The sequence below is a fragment of the Nycticebus coucang genome, chromosome 13, assembly GCF_027406575.1.
Source record: "Nycticebus coucang isolate mNycCou1 chromosome 13, mNycCou1.pri, whole genome shotgun sequence".
In the NCBI taxonomy this organism is placed as follows: domain Eukaryota; kingdom Metazoa; phylum Chordata; class Mammalia; order Primates; family Lorisidae; genus Nycticebus; species Nycticebus coucang.
Window position 1 is genome coordinate 93,397,193 of NC_069792.1, and position 17,869 is coordinate 93,415,061.

General features: G+C 49.5%; 1 protein-coding gene across 1 annotated transcript in view; it reads left to right on the forward strand.

The window, feature by feature from the left end:
* Positions 1–16,278, forward strand: part of TG (thyroglobulin) — a 231,284-nt gene extending 215,006 nt beyond the window's left edge. The window contains exons 46-48 of the mRNA XM_053558250.1: positions 13,167–13,301; positions 15,032–15,222; positions 16,089–16,278. Coding sequence (XP_053414225.1) covers positions 13,167–13,301; positions 15,032–15,222; positions 16,089–16,207 — 445 coding nt within the window. The 3' untranslated portion in view covers positions 16,208–16,278. The remainder of the gene's footprint in view (positions 1–13,166; positions 13,302–15,031; positions 15,223–16,088) is intronic.
* Positions 16,279–17,869: the final 1,591 nt, after the last annotated feature.

Below are 17,869 nucleotides of genomic sequence, written 5' to 3' on the forward strand. Positions count from 1 at the left end.
GGCATTCTGATTTCCCCAAAGTCACAGTCCCCAACCCCCCAGGCCATGGACCAGTATCAGTCTGTGGCCTGTTAGGAACCAAGCTGCACAGCAGGAAGGGGGCAGCATGCAAATGGGTCTGTCTTATGGCCGCTCCCCTTTCTCACGTCACCACCTGAGCTCCGCCTCCTGTCAGATCAGCACAGCGGCCGTAGATTCTTACAGAAGCAGGAACCCAGCTGTAAAGTGTGCGTGGAATCCAGGGAGTGTGCTCCTTATGAGAATCGAATGCCCCTCCGCCCTAGTCTGTGCAAAAATTGTCTTCCATGGAAACTATCCCTGGTGCCAAAAACGTAGAGGACCACTGCCCCGAAGACGTGGTTTAATTTTCATAGCTCTCTACAAAACCATCCAGAATCCTTGTGGGGTTGGAAGGATGGAAATGTTATGCTTATAAAGGCACAAACATTCAGAACACAGCAAAGATCCTGAGGTTCAAGGAGTTCAGCCTAATTCCATCAAGGAGAAACAGCCTGAGTGGCAGAGCAGTGACCTACCCAGAGCTTCTCATGTGGTCTCTCTGCTCAGAGCTATTTATAATTTCACCCTAACCCACCTCCTGGATTCAAGAAACTGCCTCTAGTTTGTAAGAAGGAAAATAAATGGCAGGCTAGGGTTCTGGTAAGGAGGTCTTCAGCCGTGTGGTTTGGGTGGAGCTGAAACGTGCCTGCGTAATCCCGCGGTCTGTGGCCACCCACAGACAAGAAGCCCAGCGTGGGAAATCATCCCTAGATCAGCCTTGGTGGCATCTTCCAATGCCAGGGCTCTCCAGGATCCAGGCCCAGGGCACTGGCTTTTCTGTCTGGTTCTCTGCCCTCCTCCCTTTTAAGGCAGAGGCGGTAATGAAAGGCGTGACTGCCCTGCACCAAGTGCAGTTCATTAAAAGCCTTGTAAACGTGCCTGTACCTTTGGACCCCCAAATTTATAGTGGCGAAAGTAAGCAGTACATCTCCTAGTGAGGGCAAAAGCCATCCAAACAAAGCAAGATGAAAACATTTGTCGGGTTCCAGCCAGAGTCAGCTTGGGCTCTACCTGGATTGGTTTTGTAGGCTGCTGTCATGAAGTGCCACTAAATTAGGTGGCTCAGAGCAGCAGAAATGCACTGTCTCAAGTTCAGAAGTCTGAAATAGGCCACACTCCCTGTGAAGACTCTAGACAAGGATACGTTCCAGCCCCTCTCCTGGCTTACAGGCGGCAGCCTCCCCGGGCTTCTCCACATTGTGTCCCTTCGGGCATGTTTGTCTCTGGGGCCAAATGTCCCACTTCATACTCATAGATCTCCCTTTGTCTAAAAGGACAGGCTTCTGAGTGGCTAGGGCCCCAAAGTTCTGTTTGGGACCTGGGATTGGGGTGGTGCTTAGAGGAACACCCCTTAGACAGAATGGAATAGCGACCTCAGCCTCCCAGGGCTAGTTTGGGCTTCCCTGTTTCTGAATAGCATCCTCATGTCCCTTCAGGGGTCCCCAGACAGGGCTCTACTGCGCTGATTTGGGAACCCCCATGAAACACAGCCATGGCTGTGCCCTTCACACATGTCTCCCGAGTCTTCACGGCTCTGGGCACCTCAGAGCCCGTGACCCTCCTGACAAGACAGGAAATCATACTCAAAGGCAGAAGCTGGTCCCACCACCTCATTTGACAGGTGGAGAACAAGAGTCTCTTCTATTCTACTATTTGACCTCCCTGGGGCTCAGTTTTGGCATCTGTAAAATGGGAACAGGGAGAGGGGACAGAGGTGGGAGCACCAGAGCCCAGGCCCCTGTAAGGTGGAAAATGAGATGGGGTGTCTGAGCCCCCAGCCTCTGTCTCCCCATCACATAGGCCAAGTGTGAATAACATTTCAACATTCTGCCGTGTAGAAAGCACAAAAATCTGCTGTCATCTTTAAGGCACTTCCTAGCTCACGGGTGCTAGCTATCATTTTCGGAGGAAAGAGACACTCAAGCCACCGAGGAACTTCAGGGTAGGGATGTGGCTACTTGTATGGAGGCAGAGTAACACCCTGGTCAAGGGCAGAGACTCTGCTATCTTACTTTTGACTGCTAAGAAGCAGCTCAGTGACCTAAGGCAAGTCGTGGAACCTCCTTGGTGACTCAATTTCTGAGTCCTCTTCCTCGGAGGACCAACTTCAGGCATCTGTTTTTATCCAGAACAGAGTCTGGCAAACATCTAGTGCTAAGTGTCCATTTCTTCTTGGCCTCAGAACACACTCTAGACAACCCCCCAAGTGGCCGTCTTCTCTCCATGACAGCAACATGGCGCCGTCCTTATAGTAGATGACAGAATCAATGAATGACTCACAACAACTAACTCATTTGATTTTTGGCAAGTTTTATCTTTTTGTCCCAAAAAGACATCTTTCTATTTCTCTGTCCTGGAGCCATCCCAGCTCTCATTTTATTTCTGGCTCAAATCTACATACTTAAAATATATGTGTGTGTTACATTTCCAGCCATCTGCCTCATACCTCCATTTCTGTTAGCATATATTAGCTTTCCTGGCAATAGCTGGTGGACAAAAGACAGTCAATCACAGCTTTCTTACGGGGTGTTGTTAGCTGACCATGGACAGTGTAGTTTTCTTGCTGCCCACCTGAGTTACAGACATGATTTGCATCCCTGAAATTGAGGGCAAACTTCCACAAGGGAAGAATGGGCATAACAGAGAGAGACAAAGGAACTACAATCTGTAATGTGAGGAGGAGACTCTACTTTAAAATTCAAAGAATCACAGAACATGGGAGATGAGCACATCTTCTCCTTCATCTTTCAAATAAAGAAACAAAAGCCCGGGAGGCAAAGCGACTATGTCCCAGTGCCAGGGAGTAAGCGACAGTCTGGACCCACACCCTGTCTCTGTCCCCTCCCTCCCCTCCTTCCTTCCTCTTCCTTTTTCTTCTCTCTCTCTCTTTCTCTCCCTTTCTTTCTCTCCTGTTTCCTTTCAATTGCACCCACTTTAACCTAAACCCTGCTGAGTGCCTACTGTGGCTAAATCCACTTATTAACTGTGTGACCTTGGATGAGTCTCTTAGCCTCTCTGAGCCTCCATGTGTCCTCACGTGTCCTGGGGAGAGTAATGGGTCCTGTCCGTAGGGTTGGGGGAGGGCCTGGGAGCAGTGCCTGGAGCTGGCATCTGGTACGTGTGTGCCTGTATCTGTGTCTGAGTGTAAGTGTACTTGTGTGTCTGTGTTTGCAAAACTTGGCGGCATTCTTACCAAGGTTATTGACAAGAGAACAAAACTTGTCAGCTTTCTCCGGTGCAACACTGCCCACTGGGGAAAATTTGGGCCAGGGTCTTCTATGGTTCCTCTCTATAGCCTTCTGTTTCAGCAAGTGGGATTTCCAGCTATGACTCTAGACCAGAGTCTCTCAGCTTAGCATTTACTGACATTTGAGACAAGATGACACTTTGTGATGAGGCCATGCATTGTAGGACACTTAGCAGCGTCCCTGGCCTCTACCCACTCTGTGCCAGCAATGCCAGTCCCCTCAGCTAGTCTCCAGACATTGACAGATATTCCCTGGGGCACAGTCGCCCCTGGATGAGATCCACCACTGGAGACCATTACGACCGAGGTTATGGCTAACAGCACCTGCACGGCAGTGGGGAGTGGCAGCCCCATCCCAGATACCAGCCCTGAATCACTGAAGGCTCCCACCAGAGGTTGGCCTTGGACCCGCGGTACCCCCAGGTGACAGAGTGTACCACAGAACTAGAGAGGGCGGCTTCGACGCATCTCTGTTACAAAGCTGACCGGGGGGCTGGCAGGTCTCTCTCTCATGTCACAACAGGAGGGCCCTGGAGCTGCTGTCTCCCCCCAGGTCTGAGGGATGACCTCTCAAATGCCTCTCTCACCTGCCTAGCTGTCTCTCAAGGTGCCACCTGCACAGTCTGCTGGGACCTGTCCCTCCCCACCCATCTCTGCAAGTTCATCACCTTGATTCACAGCTGACGTCTCTTCTCTAAACAGATGCTTTTGAAGGACACACTGACTGGTCCAGGTGTCTTCCCAGGAGCCCCATCTGTGTCCTCTGTGACTCATAGCAAAGGACTGGGGCACTGAGGCCAGCCAGGCTTGCAGGCCTCCATCCCCACCTTGGTCTATGTTCTGGGTCCCCACTAGTGTACAGTGATTTGCTCGCCAATGTTGCCTGTCCTTAGAGGGCGCAGCCTGCTCTGCCGCTCACTGTGCACCTCTCTGGCCTGGGTTTCCTCATCTGTGTAATGGGGTCACTAATATTATTTACGCATAGTTCAGGAGTGCATCAGAATGAAGTAGGGTGGCGCACATGGCGGGCACCAGCATCAGATCCAACTGCCTGGCACAGTGAGCCCTGACTAGACGACTGTTGCTAATACTGCTCTATGTATTATGCTAGAAAAATCCAAATTGGAGATGCACAGGTCCTAGGAAGAAAGCAACCACAACCAATGTGGTTTGTAGGTACTGGGCCCCGAATGAGGGGCTGTGACCATGGCACAGAGGACACAGCATTTCCAGGGGGCCGGGCCCGCCGTGCGCTTCATCACGAGGCTGTGTGCGGGCTGCGGCACTTGAATGGCGTGCTATGTCTGGATCCCCATCCTGAAGGCCTTTGCTTCCAGTGTGCTGGGGTATCACTCCCACATCCTGATGGTGCAGAAGATGTTTCCGAAAGACTGTGTTTGACTTATCTGTGAATGGAGCAGGGTGTGGCCCTTGGGGCTAGACACCTGCTTAGGTTCCATATAGGATGTTAGACTGGTCTTTAATTTTGGGAGAGGCAGCCCAGTATATTGAAAGAATACATCATTTGAGGTTAAATTAACTAAAGTTTTAATCCCATCTCTTCCGTTTATTAGCTGTTTGAATTTGAACAAGTTCTTTTTTTTTTTTTTTTTTTCCTGCAGTTTTTTTGGCCGGGGCTGGGTTTGAACCTGCCACCTCTGGCAAATGGGGCTGGCGCCCTACTCCCTTGAACCACAGGCGCCACCCTGAACAAGTTCTTTAACCTCAATTTCCTGACTTATAAAATGGGTAAAGTTACATCTACTTCACAGTATGAGATTCAAGGTAAATACCTGACATGTCACAGATGTTCAATGTTAGGTAGCCAGGGTTATTTTCCTTTTAGGAAAAATAAGGCTATGACAGGGGGAAAAAAATTGTTAGGATGACTAAAGATACTATAATGCTCCTCCTTTATAAGTTGTCCCAACCCTGGAAAACAAAGCTGTAAATTCTACACTCAAGACATTCTGTACACCACTGCATCTGCGTCCTAGACATTTCTGCACATTCCAGGGCCTTTAACATTCCAGATCTAAAATATTATCTTATTAGTGGACTGTCTTGGTGAGTTTGTTGGAATTAACCAAAGAAAACATTAAGTAGCTAGATTCTTGACTTGGATCCATTGGCCTGGCTACATCCTGTGTGATGAACAAGATTATTTCCCAATACAGATGGAAATAAATCATTTTCTGAAGCTGACCCACCCACTCCACAACCTGACAGGGTTTACACCTTGCATCTTCTTCACCTTGATTTGACTAATGTTTACCTAACACCTTCTAAACCACTGATCCTCTCCCTGATCCCAGAGCTGGCATGGCCTGTGAGGCAGAGCAGGGCTGCTCTGCCGCCAGGAGACTGGTTGGGGGTGGACCTGATGAGTGTCTAGGGGTGGCAGGCAGAGACCAGACACTGAGCATAAATAAGCAGAATAAGGTCAGAGGACAGACAGCACTGGGCGGGAGGCTTGCTAGGGCGCTGTGGTCAGCGATGAGGGAAGAGGTTCTGATAGCTGAGGATGTGGGCGATGAGAACGGAGAGAGAAGCAGCTGTGATCCTCCCGTAAGGAAGCAGCGAATGATCTCAGAAGAGAGATCATCAAATGGCAAGGCCCCGAGGCAGAAAAGGGCTCAGCATGTTTGATGATAAAGAAAAAGATCATGGAGCAGGAATCTACCGAAGAAGAGTGGTTGAAGGTACAGGGGAAAATGACAGGGTCTTATCAATAATATATTCACAGAGGGGTGTGTAGGCCATTTTATCTGAGTGTGATGGGGAGGCACTGCTGATTTTTAAGAAAGCGTGTTACGACAGTGCTCTGTGGTATTTTCTCTCACACCCAAACACAGCTCACTGAAACACCAAGCATCTTAAAACACAGAGAGAGAAAGAAGGTACACTATAAACGTGATGGTCAGTCAGAGAAATCAGTTAAAATGAGAATGTGGGAAGAATGAATGAGAAATGAATAAGGGTATACCCCTTGTGCATTTGATTTTGGTGGAAACATGTAAGCCTGTATTCCCTTGCCATTCTTTTGGTGCAAGGTCAAAGGCTTGAATTGAATACTGCTGTTTAGAGCTTTGCCTTTGATTTTCTTACGAAACTGTAATGCATGAGTTAAGATTCCCAGTTTAGGGTTCTTACAAGTGGAACATCTGCACGATACTCAAAAACCTTAAACTGCACATGTGTAATCACAAAAACAAATACAACTGGCTTAGACATTTAACTCTTGGCAAACAGCCTGGCTAGTGAGAATGGGTATTTTGGGCCTAGAAAATTTGGCTTTTCTTTTTTGACAACAGTTGTCATGCTGTCCAGAGGGAATAAAATGTTCAGTGACTCCAGCAAGTCAGTTGAAAGCTTTGATTATCCTGAGAAACAATATATCCTACAGCTCTGCTGGCCTTTAGGGAACTAGGGAAATATGGCAGGTATCTCACTGGGGATAGGGGTGGGACTGCATTATTTAAAGTAAATCAGGGAGCTCGGTTGATTTTAAAGGACTGCATAGCAAATCCTTTTGTAAAACACATGCCATTTGTAAAGTAAATCATTACTTCCTGGATAATTCATAGGCAGCGTGTGAACTGTGTGTTAGGTTTGCTGAAAGAGAGGCACGCTTACAGGCTTCTGTGCATAAGCATTTAACATGTGCTCAGCTTCTCAAAAAAATAATAAAAATAATAATGTCTGGGAAGCAGAAGGACTTTCATTCCTCCCTGTTCCCTCATTTCCTTTGGAGGAAGCTATCTAGAGATGCTGACTGGGGATAAGAAAGAAAGTATGTTTTATGGGGATGAGGTCAGAACTTCTTCCTGCAGAGAGAACAAGAGGGACCGAGGCCCCTGCTCCCACAGGCTCCCCGATCAAGCCAGTCCAGCAGGCTGGGATGCCGGGGGGCCTTTCCCCACCACAAGCCTCCCGACCCTGTTACCAGTAGGACAACTTCAGTGATGCAAAGCGATGTCTTATTTCTGTTAATGATCTCAGTGAATGCTCTCTGATCACTTCCTCCCCTCCCCTTGAGGGCAGCCCAGCCTCAGCCCATCTTCCCAGCAGGATCTGTTGTCAGGGGTACTGCTCTGGGGCACGCCCCGATCATGATGCTTCCGGATGTGTCCCAGGCATCCATGAACTGGAGCAAGGCATGATCTCTGAGATGAGGCTTCTGCCTTGCTAGGATACAGGCTCAGCCTCCCTGCGTGTCTGCAGCAGCACAGGAGGGTGTCAGATGAGCAGTGGGGACAAACGGTGAGGTTGGGGAACGTTAAGTGAGAAGAACCCATGTTCTGTGTGTCCTAGACAATTCTTTCTCCCCATGCAACTCTAGTCATCCCTGTAAAAGTCACCGCAACTTACAGATCACTTGCCAAGTAACCTCCAGCATCTCCAGCCCTTTCCAACGTGACCTCCTTTCTTCCTCCACTCACTAACCCCGCTCATCCATCCGGGCACACGTCCCCTGCGGATCCTGAGTTTCCATAAGCTTTCCTCCAATTCCTTACCAAAAACAAATGCTCTCTCTTTTCTCTTTCTCTCGCCTCATGGTGCTTTGTAAATAATTCCGTCGCTCAGTAGGCCTCTGTCTGTCACGCAGCACACGGCACTGTATTTCTGAAAAATGGTCTTGTCTCCATTGCTGTCAGACCGTGAGGTCCTCGGTCACATGATTTATTCCCCTTTTCACCTCAGCGTCTACTCAGGGTGTGACACACAGTTGACATTCTACAAACGTGTATGCGGCAGGGTCTTGGTTCTGGCATCCCATCCCTGTTAGCCACAGTCCTCACTGAATTGCATGCCCACCTCGAAACTGAAACAAAAAGCTTGTACACACACACACACACACACACACACACACACACACACACACACTCATCCCCAGAGCTATGTGGCCAGTCAGTTCTTTCCACTCTGCCTAAATATAACTTTACCAACATTAGCAACATTAATTCTTCCTCAAATGGTAATGTTTAATTTTTAAAGAAGCTTCCACTCACCATCTGAGCATCCAGTGATACCATGTGGCAGCTGCACAGGGGTGATCAGACCCATTTTAGTGACTGGAAGACTGAGGCTTGGAGAGTCAGTGGTGGGAGTTGGGTGTGAGCTGAGCTTACTGTGTGACAATGAGAAGATCCAGATCTCACATGGGTGTAGGGTGAGTAGCTATCAGATCAGGGCCAGGTCCCACTGGAGTATTATTACCAAGATGGCAAATGAGAGCTTAAAGCCAAAGACACCCAGCCTGACCATGCACCGATCCCATGCCCTGGGTGTAGGCCTGTGATTTATCAGGTATCAAACACAGCACAAAGCAAAGAAGCAGACCAGCATGCAGGAACTGTCTGCTCCAGCCTGCAGACATGTGGCCAGTAGCTAGCGAGCTGCTCCTTTCACCTCGTCGGGCCCTGGTGAGTCCTGCCAGGTCTCCCTCTGCTGATGCGCAATCCAAATTCCCTCTTCTCTCTCCAGAGGGTCCTGGGACACTCAGCCAGTGCCCAGAGTGCTGAGGGCTTGGCCTCTTAATCCCAAATCCTCTTCTCCCAAGGCTCCCACTCTGTGTCCCTCCTCCAGATGTCTGCCTTGCACTGCTCAAAATAACTCCAGCATCTTAGAGATCAGCCCTGCAGAGGAAGAAACAAAGCAGAAACCCTGTTCAGGCTCTGGGCTGCAATGCCGGGCCCTTCCCCACAGCAGTGCTCTCTCCAAGGTCTCAGGCAGGGATGTCCTAGAGCCTGTTCACTATTCCACAAAAGCCACTTGTACACACAGCAATGGGAGTGCTCAGGGACATCCCTTTAGTAGTTTGAAATTGGCTTCGGGGGGAGTATTTGCACCATGAGAATTGGCAAACACTACTTCCTTTCCCCCACTCCCACTGCTCCCTGGGAGCTAATTAGTAAATATTTACCAGCACCCCTTTAGCACAGACTTCTTGAGAAAGTAATAAAGGCTAGGAAGAATCTTTCCAGAAAGATGCACCTACACACTTTGCACATTTACGTGCAATTTTAAGGAACCCAGAGACTCCTGAAGCTCTGTAATAAACCTGCCCCAAGCTGAGGACCCTGAGTTATAAGCTTTCAAACATCTCTCATGGGGAAGGAAAATGAATAAACCTATAAACAAGGAACTGGGTCAGAGACTTGAAATATTCCACTGCTAAACCTCATTCACCCTTTCACAAATGAGACACAGGGGCCTCAAGAGGTCAAATAGCTCATCCAAGATAGTGCAGATACTAAGTGACTGAGCTGGGATTCGAAATGACCACTCAGGTTTCAGAAGCTTGTCTCTGTTCACTCGCATGCTTGGAAAGACAGCTTCCTTTGGACGAAGCAGTGGACAAGGCCACTTGGGTAGGCAGAGTGTTGGCCCCTCAGAGTGACCATGTCCTAACTTCTGACACCTGTGAACACGTTTCCTTACATGGATCGTGGTAGATGTGATTAAGGTTCAGGACCCTGCCATGGGGAATCAGCTGGTAGGCCCAGTCCAATCACATGAGCCCCTCAAAGCAGAGGAAGGAGGCAGACAGTGAGGCGGAGAGAGACAATGTGGGGACTTGGCCACTCGGGGATGGAAGAAGTGACCTGGGCATCATCTCTGATTGCTGGGAATGGTCTTCCCTTTGTAGCCAGCAAGAAAATGGGGACCTGGGCCCTTCACTTCAAGGAACGGAGTCCTGCTACAAGCCCAAATGGGCAGGAAAATGCTTGTCCCCCATAGCTGCCAGAGGGACATGGCCTGCGGCCCTGGGACTTTAGTCCAGTAAGACTCACACTGGACTTCTGAATGGAAGGAGTCCCATGTGCTGTTTTATACCACTGAGCATGGCAATTCCTCAGGGCAGCAATAGGAAACTAATACAGCTGCTTTCCTGGAAGGGCCTCCCAGAAAACAGGCTGTTTCATCTTCCGTCCTGCTGAGAGAGGAAGGATTCAAACTCTGATGGGGAGAAAGTCGCCAAACACTGCCTGGGGGGAGAAAGGAGGGGGTGGCCCCTATGAACCCAGGGCTTCCTGGCTACCCTGTGGCTGGCACAGAAGGGACGTGGTGACTGAGAAAGTACAGACCTTCAACAAGACAAGTGATGAGGCTTTGAGAGAACCCAGATGACGAGGCCAGGGGTCAGCCGGGTAGTGGGCCAGGGGTCAGCCGGGTAGTTTGCCAACTGAGGCTTCAGTCCTGGCATCACTACTAATGGTCCTGGGGCCTTGGCAAGAAAATGACCTCTTTGAGCCTAAGTCTCCCCTTCTTTTGAAAGGAGCAATAATATATATTTATAGGGTTGTTGAGATGATAAGGGTGAAAGTGATTTATAAATTGCCAGTTTGGCATCTACCCTCGAGATTATTTTTATTGCCACTGTTACGACTTCTGTCTGCCTGGAACTTTGTGCTTTGTGTTCCTTTTCCCCTCATGGATCATAGAACACCACTGACAGCTTATGCTGTGATTAGGGATCCTCGGTCCCTCGCCCATGGGTAGTCAACCCAGGGCTCTGGGTCTGAGTCCCTGGAGGACCCAATTTGAATCCTGGGTCTCCTGTGCCTTGGGCATGTCACTTATCTTTCCAAGCCTTGAGTCATCCCGGGGAATGTCTGTGGATGATGACAGTTACTTCTACAGCTGCACAGAGCTTCCACATGTGATGGCACATTTGATCTGATGCTTTATGATGAGGAAACTGAGGCATAGAGATGTCGAAGGACTCATCCAAAGTTACACCGGCAGTGAGCTACGGGGCCGAGTCTCAGCTGAGGGACGAGTTTGGTCTGTTCTGTGTCTGCTGCCAGTGACACATACATCTGGAGATAATTCTTATGGTCATAGCAGTCATGCTGTCTCGTGAGTCCTCAGGCCTCAGTATTAAGGAAGGGCTCCCATCCCTGTGCTGTCACTACTGTCACCACCCTGAGCATGGCAGAGGCAACAGGGAAGGCGCCTTCTTCATTTGAAATACTTTCCTCCAAAGCTTGAGCTAAGGGACCCCGTTCCCAGCCTCTGCAGGAGTCACACCGCGTCATTCTGGATCTCAGCCAGAGTCAAACTGTTCATCCAAGCGACATTGGACTTGACTTCCTATCATTTAACCTCCACACAAATCGCCTTTACTTGGGAACCGCCCTGTTTGAGCCCTTTCCCAGAACATCTGTGCCTTGGATGCATCAGCTCAGCACAAGGAGAACCTCTAGTGACTCTGCTCCCTGGGTCAGAGATGTTGCTGTTACCTTAAAAACAGATGATTACATCAGGAAGCAGGATGACGTGGCAAGAAAAGAACTGGGCCGCACTTACTTCCCTTCTCAGTACTTCTGCCTACAACATCTTACACTGACCCTCACAGCCACCCCGAGAAGTAGGTGAGCAAGTAGGAGTCAGGGAGGTCACAGCATTCGCCAGAAGTCACCCAACTTGAAGACTGCGGAGTCAGAACCCAGGTGTGGTAGCCGCTGGGCCCAGAAACCCAGAAACCTCAGCCGTGGTCCAAGTCTGCTGTTTATTTACTATGTCCCTGGACATGTCTAGAAATCTCTCCAGACTTCATCTTCCTGGTCTGTAAAATTAGAGTCTGGCTCTTGTGATTAGTTGGGACCAACAACAAGGTTAGAGAACAGGGACATGGTCTCTATACAAACTATTCTTTCTTCTGAAATAAGCAGGAAAATTTAAGGCTTTCACAAACCAGCCTCAGATTCAACAGCTCTCTGGTAGTCTCCGAAATACTCACAGTCATGATTCCCTACAGGGAACGGACTCAGGTTAAGATTAGCCAAAGGGAGAGAGGCAGAACCCAGAGCCCAGGAAACTCTGAATGTGCAGCTCCACTGTCCTGTCCCTGGGAAGTCAGGATGAGTCCCCCTCTGCATCTATGTCTGACCACACGCAGAGTATGTCCGCAGGGAGGCTCAGTCCAGCTCTGGTGTTCACGGTTTTCCTGGGGCTATGTTATGTAGGCCCATGTGCTTAACTCAATATGCAGGTCACCTAATATGACCCAAGTCTCCCAGTCTAAATCGCATGGTTGGTCTTTCCAGAGTGGCTAGTCCTCACCCTAAGATTTCTGGGTATGGCTATATCTACCCTCAAAGCCAGTGCAGATAACTGTTGCCCTAAACAGAGACTCTCCTGTCAGGTATCATTTACTTCCCAGAAGCCAGAGTCAAAGGCCAAACTTCTGTCTGGGCAAAGCCAAAATCTTACTCTGTAGCTATAAAATCCCTCCTGGTCTCTCCACTCTGGCCTCCCCCGCCTATGTACCACAGACTCCCTGGTGCCAGCTTTAGGACATCAAGCCACTGAATTGGGTTCCAAGTCCTTATTCTACGTGCCTGCTGCTTCTAGATACTCAATTTGGGCTAGAACATGTCTTTACTGAACAACGCCTATGTGCCAGGCACTGTACTAGGGTGTGCTTCATGGATAAATGTGGCCTGCGAAGCGTCCTGAGGGTGCAGGTTAATAACGAGCAAGGTGGCCTCAAATACAAGCTATTTTTATTATAATTTTTTTCAGTGAATAGATGAACAAAGACCCAGTGATATGGTCTATTATAGTCAACCGAATATTTTCTTGGAAAATTGCTTACAGGCATTGTTTCAGGAGAGTTTGGTGCCCAGCACTGGTCACACGTCCGCCAGCAAATATGCCAGAATGTGTCCCCAAAGGCCACTGGGCTAAGTGTGGGCCCAGCCAGATCTCAGCTAAACCGAGCCCTGAACAGGAACCCTGAACATCATGTGATGAGGGAAAGTCTTTATTTGGGAGGAACCTTGGGTTTGGGCCTGTTCAGTTTTTTGATCAGTTTATTTTGGCTTCTTCTGTTCCTCCGGTGTTTCAGCCTGGGGGTGCTGGCGGATGTGCAGTACGCCTTCGGGCTTCCCTTCCACCCTGTCTACGATGGACAGTTTTCTCTGGAGGAGAAAAGCCTGTCATTGAAAATCATGCAATACTTTTCTAACTTCATCCGATCCGGGTAAGTGGACACTTGTCACAGATCCTGCCACTGCGCTTCCCCTGCCCTCACTTCAGTGTAAAAGCAAAGGTCCCATGTTTACCGTTTCCACCCCAAACATTGCCGTCACCGGCTGCGGGGCTCACCGTCTCAGTCCCCCCCTTCTAGCTGAAACTACCTTTGTGTAGACAGATCTGCGTGAAGAAAGGCTCCAGTCAGAACAGCCAAGTTTGATGGCTCGAGATTGGATTCCTCACCCTCAGCACTATTGATCTTGGGGGCCGGCTAACTTTTGGCTGTGTCCTGCGCTTTTCGGGACATTTAAAAGCATCCGGGCCTCTAGCTGCCAGTGGGACCCACCCTGGCCCAGCGGTGAGAACTGAACATGGCCCAGACGGTGCCCAGTGTCCCCTGGGAGTATCGCTGCCTTGGGTTACCAGCTCAAGTGGAAATGCTCAAGGCCCCTCTCTACCCCCAGCGCAGTGAGGACACTTGCTGTCCCATCCCTGGTTCCTGCTCCGCCCTCGTCTTGGTGGCTTGTCTGTCTCCCCTTATCTCTTGGCCAGATGCAAGTTGGATATCTAGAAATGCACTAGGTACCCGGAAAGGGGAAAGAGTGAGGACGTCATGCCCAGCTGCCGGCTACTGACTACCTGAAACAGAAACCAAACCGTAATTCCAAGCAGGACCCAGTAAAGCTTTATGTACTTTGTTATGGGAGTTGAATAGAAAAACACATGTCTTCTAATTAAGGTTTTAGAACGTATTTTACTGAGGAAGGAACACTTTAGCTGGGCCTGGAAGGATGAACAGAATATTCAGATACGCAAAGGAGAAGTAGGCAGCCCCTAGAGCGGAGGGGAGCTAAGGAGACAGCAGCCTTATCTGAGAGTATCAGTTGGCTGGTGGGATTGGGGTGGGGGCCATGAAGGGGACAGGCAAGGTGAAGGGGCTTGGCTGCATGTCTGACAAAGAGCTGTGTCTGGGAGGATGAGATGACTTCTGTATGAGGAAGCTGACCTTTGAGTGGCAGGTGGGTTCCCTGGCTCTGGGTCCACCCTCCTTCCTGCCCAGGCTTTGAACAAACAGGGGATTCCAAAGGCTGGCTATGGTGTCCAGATCAAAGGACATCAGAACAGAAAGGGACACAGTGACCTCCTAAACTTGCACAAAGGCAGAGAGCAGTATTAGGTTCAGAATAAAGCAGGTGGGTCATCATCCTGATGTCTTTCCTTTCCCAGAAATGGCCTAGGAGAGGTGAGCTCAGGGAGCCTTGGTGAACCTAGTGCTGTACAGGGCTGTAGTTAAGACCATAGCCAAAGGCCGGTGCGGTGGCTCAGCCTGCAATCCCAGCACCCTGGAACGCTGAGGCAGCTGGTTGAATGAGCTCAGGAGTTCAAGACCAATTTGAGCAAGAATGAGACCCCATCTCTACCATAAATAGAAAAACTAGCCAGGCATTGTGGCATGTACCTGTAGTCCCAGCTACTCAGGAGGCTGAGGCAGGGGGATCTCTTGACCCCAAGAGTTTGAGGTTGCTATGAGCTGTGACACCACGGTACTCTGCCTAGGGCCACAGAGTAAGACTCTTGTTTCAAAAAATAAAAGACCACAGCCCCAGATCAGGTGGGCCCAAATCCAGCCTTGACACTGCAGGATGGGTTTGGGAAGTGACCCCGAGTGATAAGGAAAGTGATCAAAAGAAAGACAAGTTTCTCTTATGAATGTTTCTTTTTTTCCCAATTTTGCAGAAATCCTAACTACCCTCATGAGTTCTCACAGAAAGCCCCCGAATTTGCAACCCCCTGGCCTGACTTTGTCCCCCGTGCGGGTGGAGAGACCTACAAGGAGTTCAGTGCCCTGCTCCCAAGTCGGCAGGGCCTGAAGAAAGCTGAGTGCTCCTTCTGGTCCAAGTACATCCGCTCTCTGAAGGCAACAGCAGGTAGCAGAGCCTGGGGTGTGCAGGGGCCGAGTGGGGGGCTGCCGGTTGACTTCAGCATCTGCAGGCCCCTGTGCCCGGGCCTGCACTGCCAGAAGCTCCCCCCACCCCAGAGGCACTCACAGTTGGGATTCCCAGACTTAGTGGACGGGAAGCAAGAGAGACACAGGGAGATGGTATATGGAGACAGCGCGAGAAGGGCTGTGGGAAGGGGAAGGAGGGTCTTGAGCCTCATTTCATAGCCCCTAAAGGGCTGGGTAGAAATCTTCACAAGGTAATTCTAGGCAGGGTAAAAGTGGGCATTTCTATCTCTTACCATTCATCAGTGTTTAGAACAGAAAATGACCTAACAAGGCACTGGGAACACAGAGGCAAACGTGAGGCCCTTGGGAGGCTTCGGAAGAGTGGGAGTGAGTGATGTCATTCAGCTGATGCCCCTCACTTTCCTGGGGCGTGAGGGGGTTCTGCACCCCAGCTGGTGGGAGCCCTGAGGTGGGAGCACCCACTTCTCTCAGGAGGGTCTAGGAGGGTCCCCAGAAGTGGTGCTTGGGCAGAGGCTTGCAGAATGATGGGGGTTCCCGCAGGGAGCACCATGCAGGGAATCCACAGGGAATCCACCTTGCCTGCATGTGCTGTAGAGTCTCGACATTTCTTTAGATTCCAAGGCCCAGCGACTCTCTGTTGATGACCTCAAGTATCATCACATCCTTAGCCTCCCTGTGGGTGCTGAATCTAGCATCCCAACCACCAGAAATGCCCCTCTGGAGGACATTTTCAGGGAATGCTTGCTGGAAGTGAGGGGCTCTATGGGCCAAAAGGAAGGTACCAGAGAGGGGAAATCTCCAACTTGCCCTGCCTGTCTGTTTCAGATGGCGACGAGGATGAGCCACCAGCAGAAAGTGATGAGGAGGAGTTGACAGCTGGACCTGGGCTGAGGGAAGACCTCCTGGGTGTCCCAGGACCAGGCTCTAAGAGCTACAGCAAGTGACAATCCCCAGAGTGTCCTTTACTACCCCATCAGACTGCCCACCGTGGTCACCTTGTTCTCCAAAATAGCCACTTACTCTCAATAAAGTGTCTACTTGTAGTCAAGTGTTGGTGACTCTGATTTGTGAATTCAAGACAATTTGTTAACACCAACTCTCTATCTTACTAATCTTTCTGAGGTCTAAATCCCAGGCTGCTGTTTCCTTCTAACAGATATTTATGAAGCATCTGCTATGCTCCATGCCCTGTGCTGGCTGCTAGGGAAACAAGGACCCTGCCCCTCTAGAAGGAGAGCATGGCAGGAGCCTGCAGTGCAGAAGATGACGCCCCACCAGGGCAGGCCCCAGGGTGTACCGTCCCACTTGACGGTAGGAGGTACATACTCATGAGGGCCCCAGAATGGAGATGGGAGACCCACTTGGGCTGATCTAAAAAGGGGCAATGTGTCTATAGCAAAGCACTGAGTGTGGAGACCAGAGAGGGAACAGATCTGAGTACCCTTTAGTATAAAATTAACAGGACTCGACTGAACGTGATAGGGAGATGGTAAGAGGTGATAGGGTTAGCATGGCTTCCAGTTGATTTGGGTTCTCAAAGAAGCAACTGATTTTCTCATTCAGCCTCCTAAGGGACATACTTAGGAAGGTAAGTGATTAACACCCACACACACATACCCTCTCTCTCTCTTCACCCAAAGTAAAAGCATGTGGAACTGGTTAATAGCTCTGTTATTTACAATGTCATGTAAAGCATTTACACCTTGTATGAGTTCAGACCAAATCAATGAGGATTTGTATGTGAGGATTATCATCCCATTTTGCAGAGATGAAAGGTGAGGCTCAGAACTGTTTATGGTGTGCCTAAGTTCACACAGGGAGGAGCAGGAGAATCAGAGCTCAATACATTTCACGTGTTTTCTGACTCCTGTGCACTGCATAAATCATAAAAAATAAACCTACAGCCACAACATGAGTCCCACACAACCCACTGCTAGCCCTGAAAGCTCTGAGCAGCCTCCAAACGCATAGGCTCTATTATTTAACAGTATGGTTTAGTGATAGCAACTGAATACTAAACTAGAAGGAAGCTCTAGCAGGTAGGTGGTCCCAGAATTAGTCTGTGTTTCCATGATGTCATCAAGGACTAAGACCATTTCTGCCCTTCCTTTCTGCTCTCTTTAGCATATTAATGGTATCTCACCTCAGTGACACATTATGGCTGCAAAGCTCCAGCCATCACATCTCCCCAACAGTATTATGTGCTGTAAACAAGTGGGAAAGGGGCTAAAGGGCTTTTTACTCCAGTGACTATTTCTTTTCTTGGAAGAAAATCTTCCTCAGATGTCCCCAGAATTCTCCTTGCCTCCCTCTTATGCCTACAACTTACTCATGTGCTCATTTTTAAACCCTCACTGGCAATGGGAAATTAATAATCCTGCTGTAATCCAAATACACCAGACATGACTTGTCCCCTGCATGCTAAGATATTGCTGTCCCCACACTTACTGGGTAGAAAAATAATATTGCCAAGACTATAAGAGTGGGTTCCATCCTCCCATCCTTGGGGTCCAGGGTTCTCCTTTAGTTCCAAGTCTATAAAATTATGTGCTGTGTTTGGAGGAGCTCACAAATCCCCTAGCGCCAGAGGTTCTGCCTTGGTGATT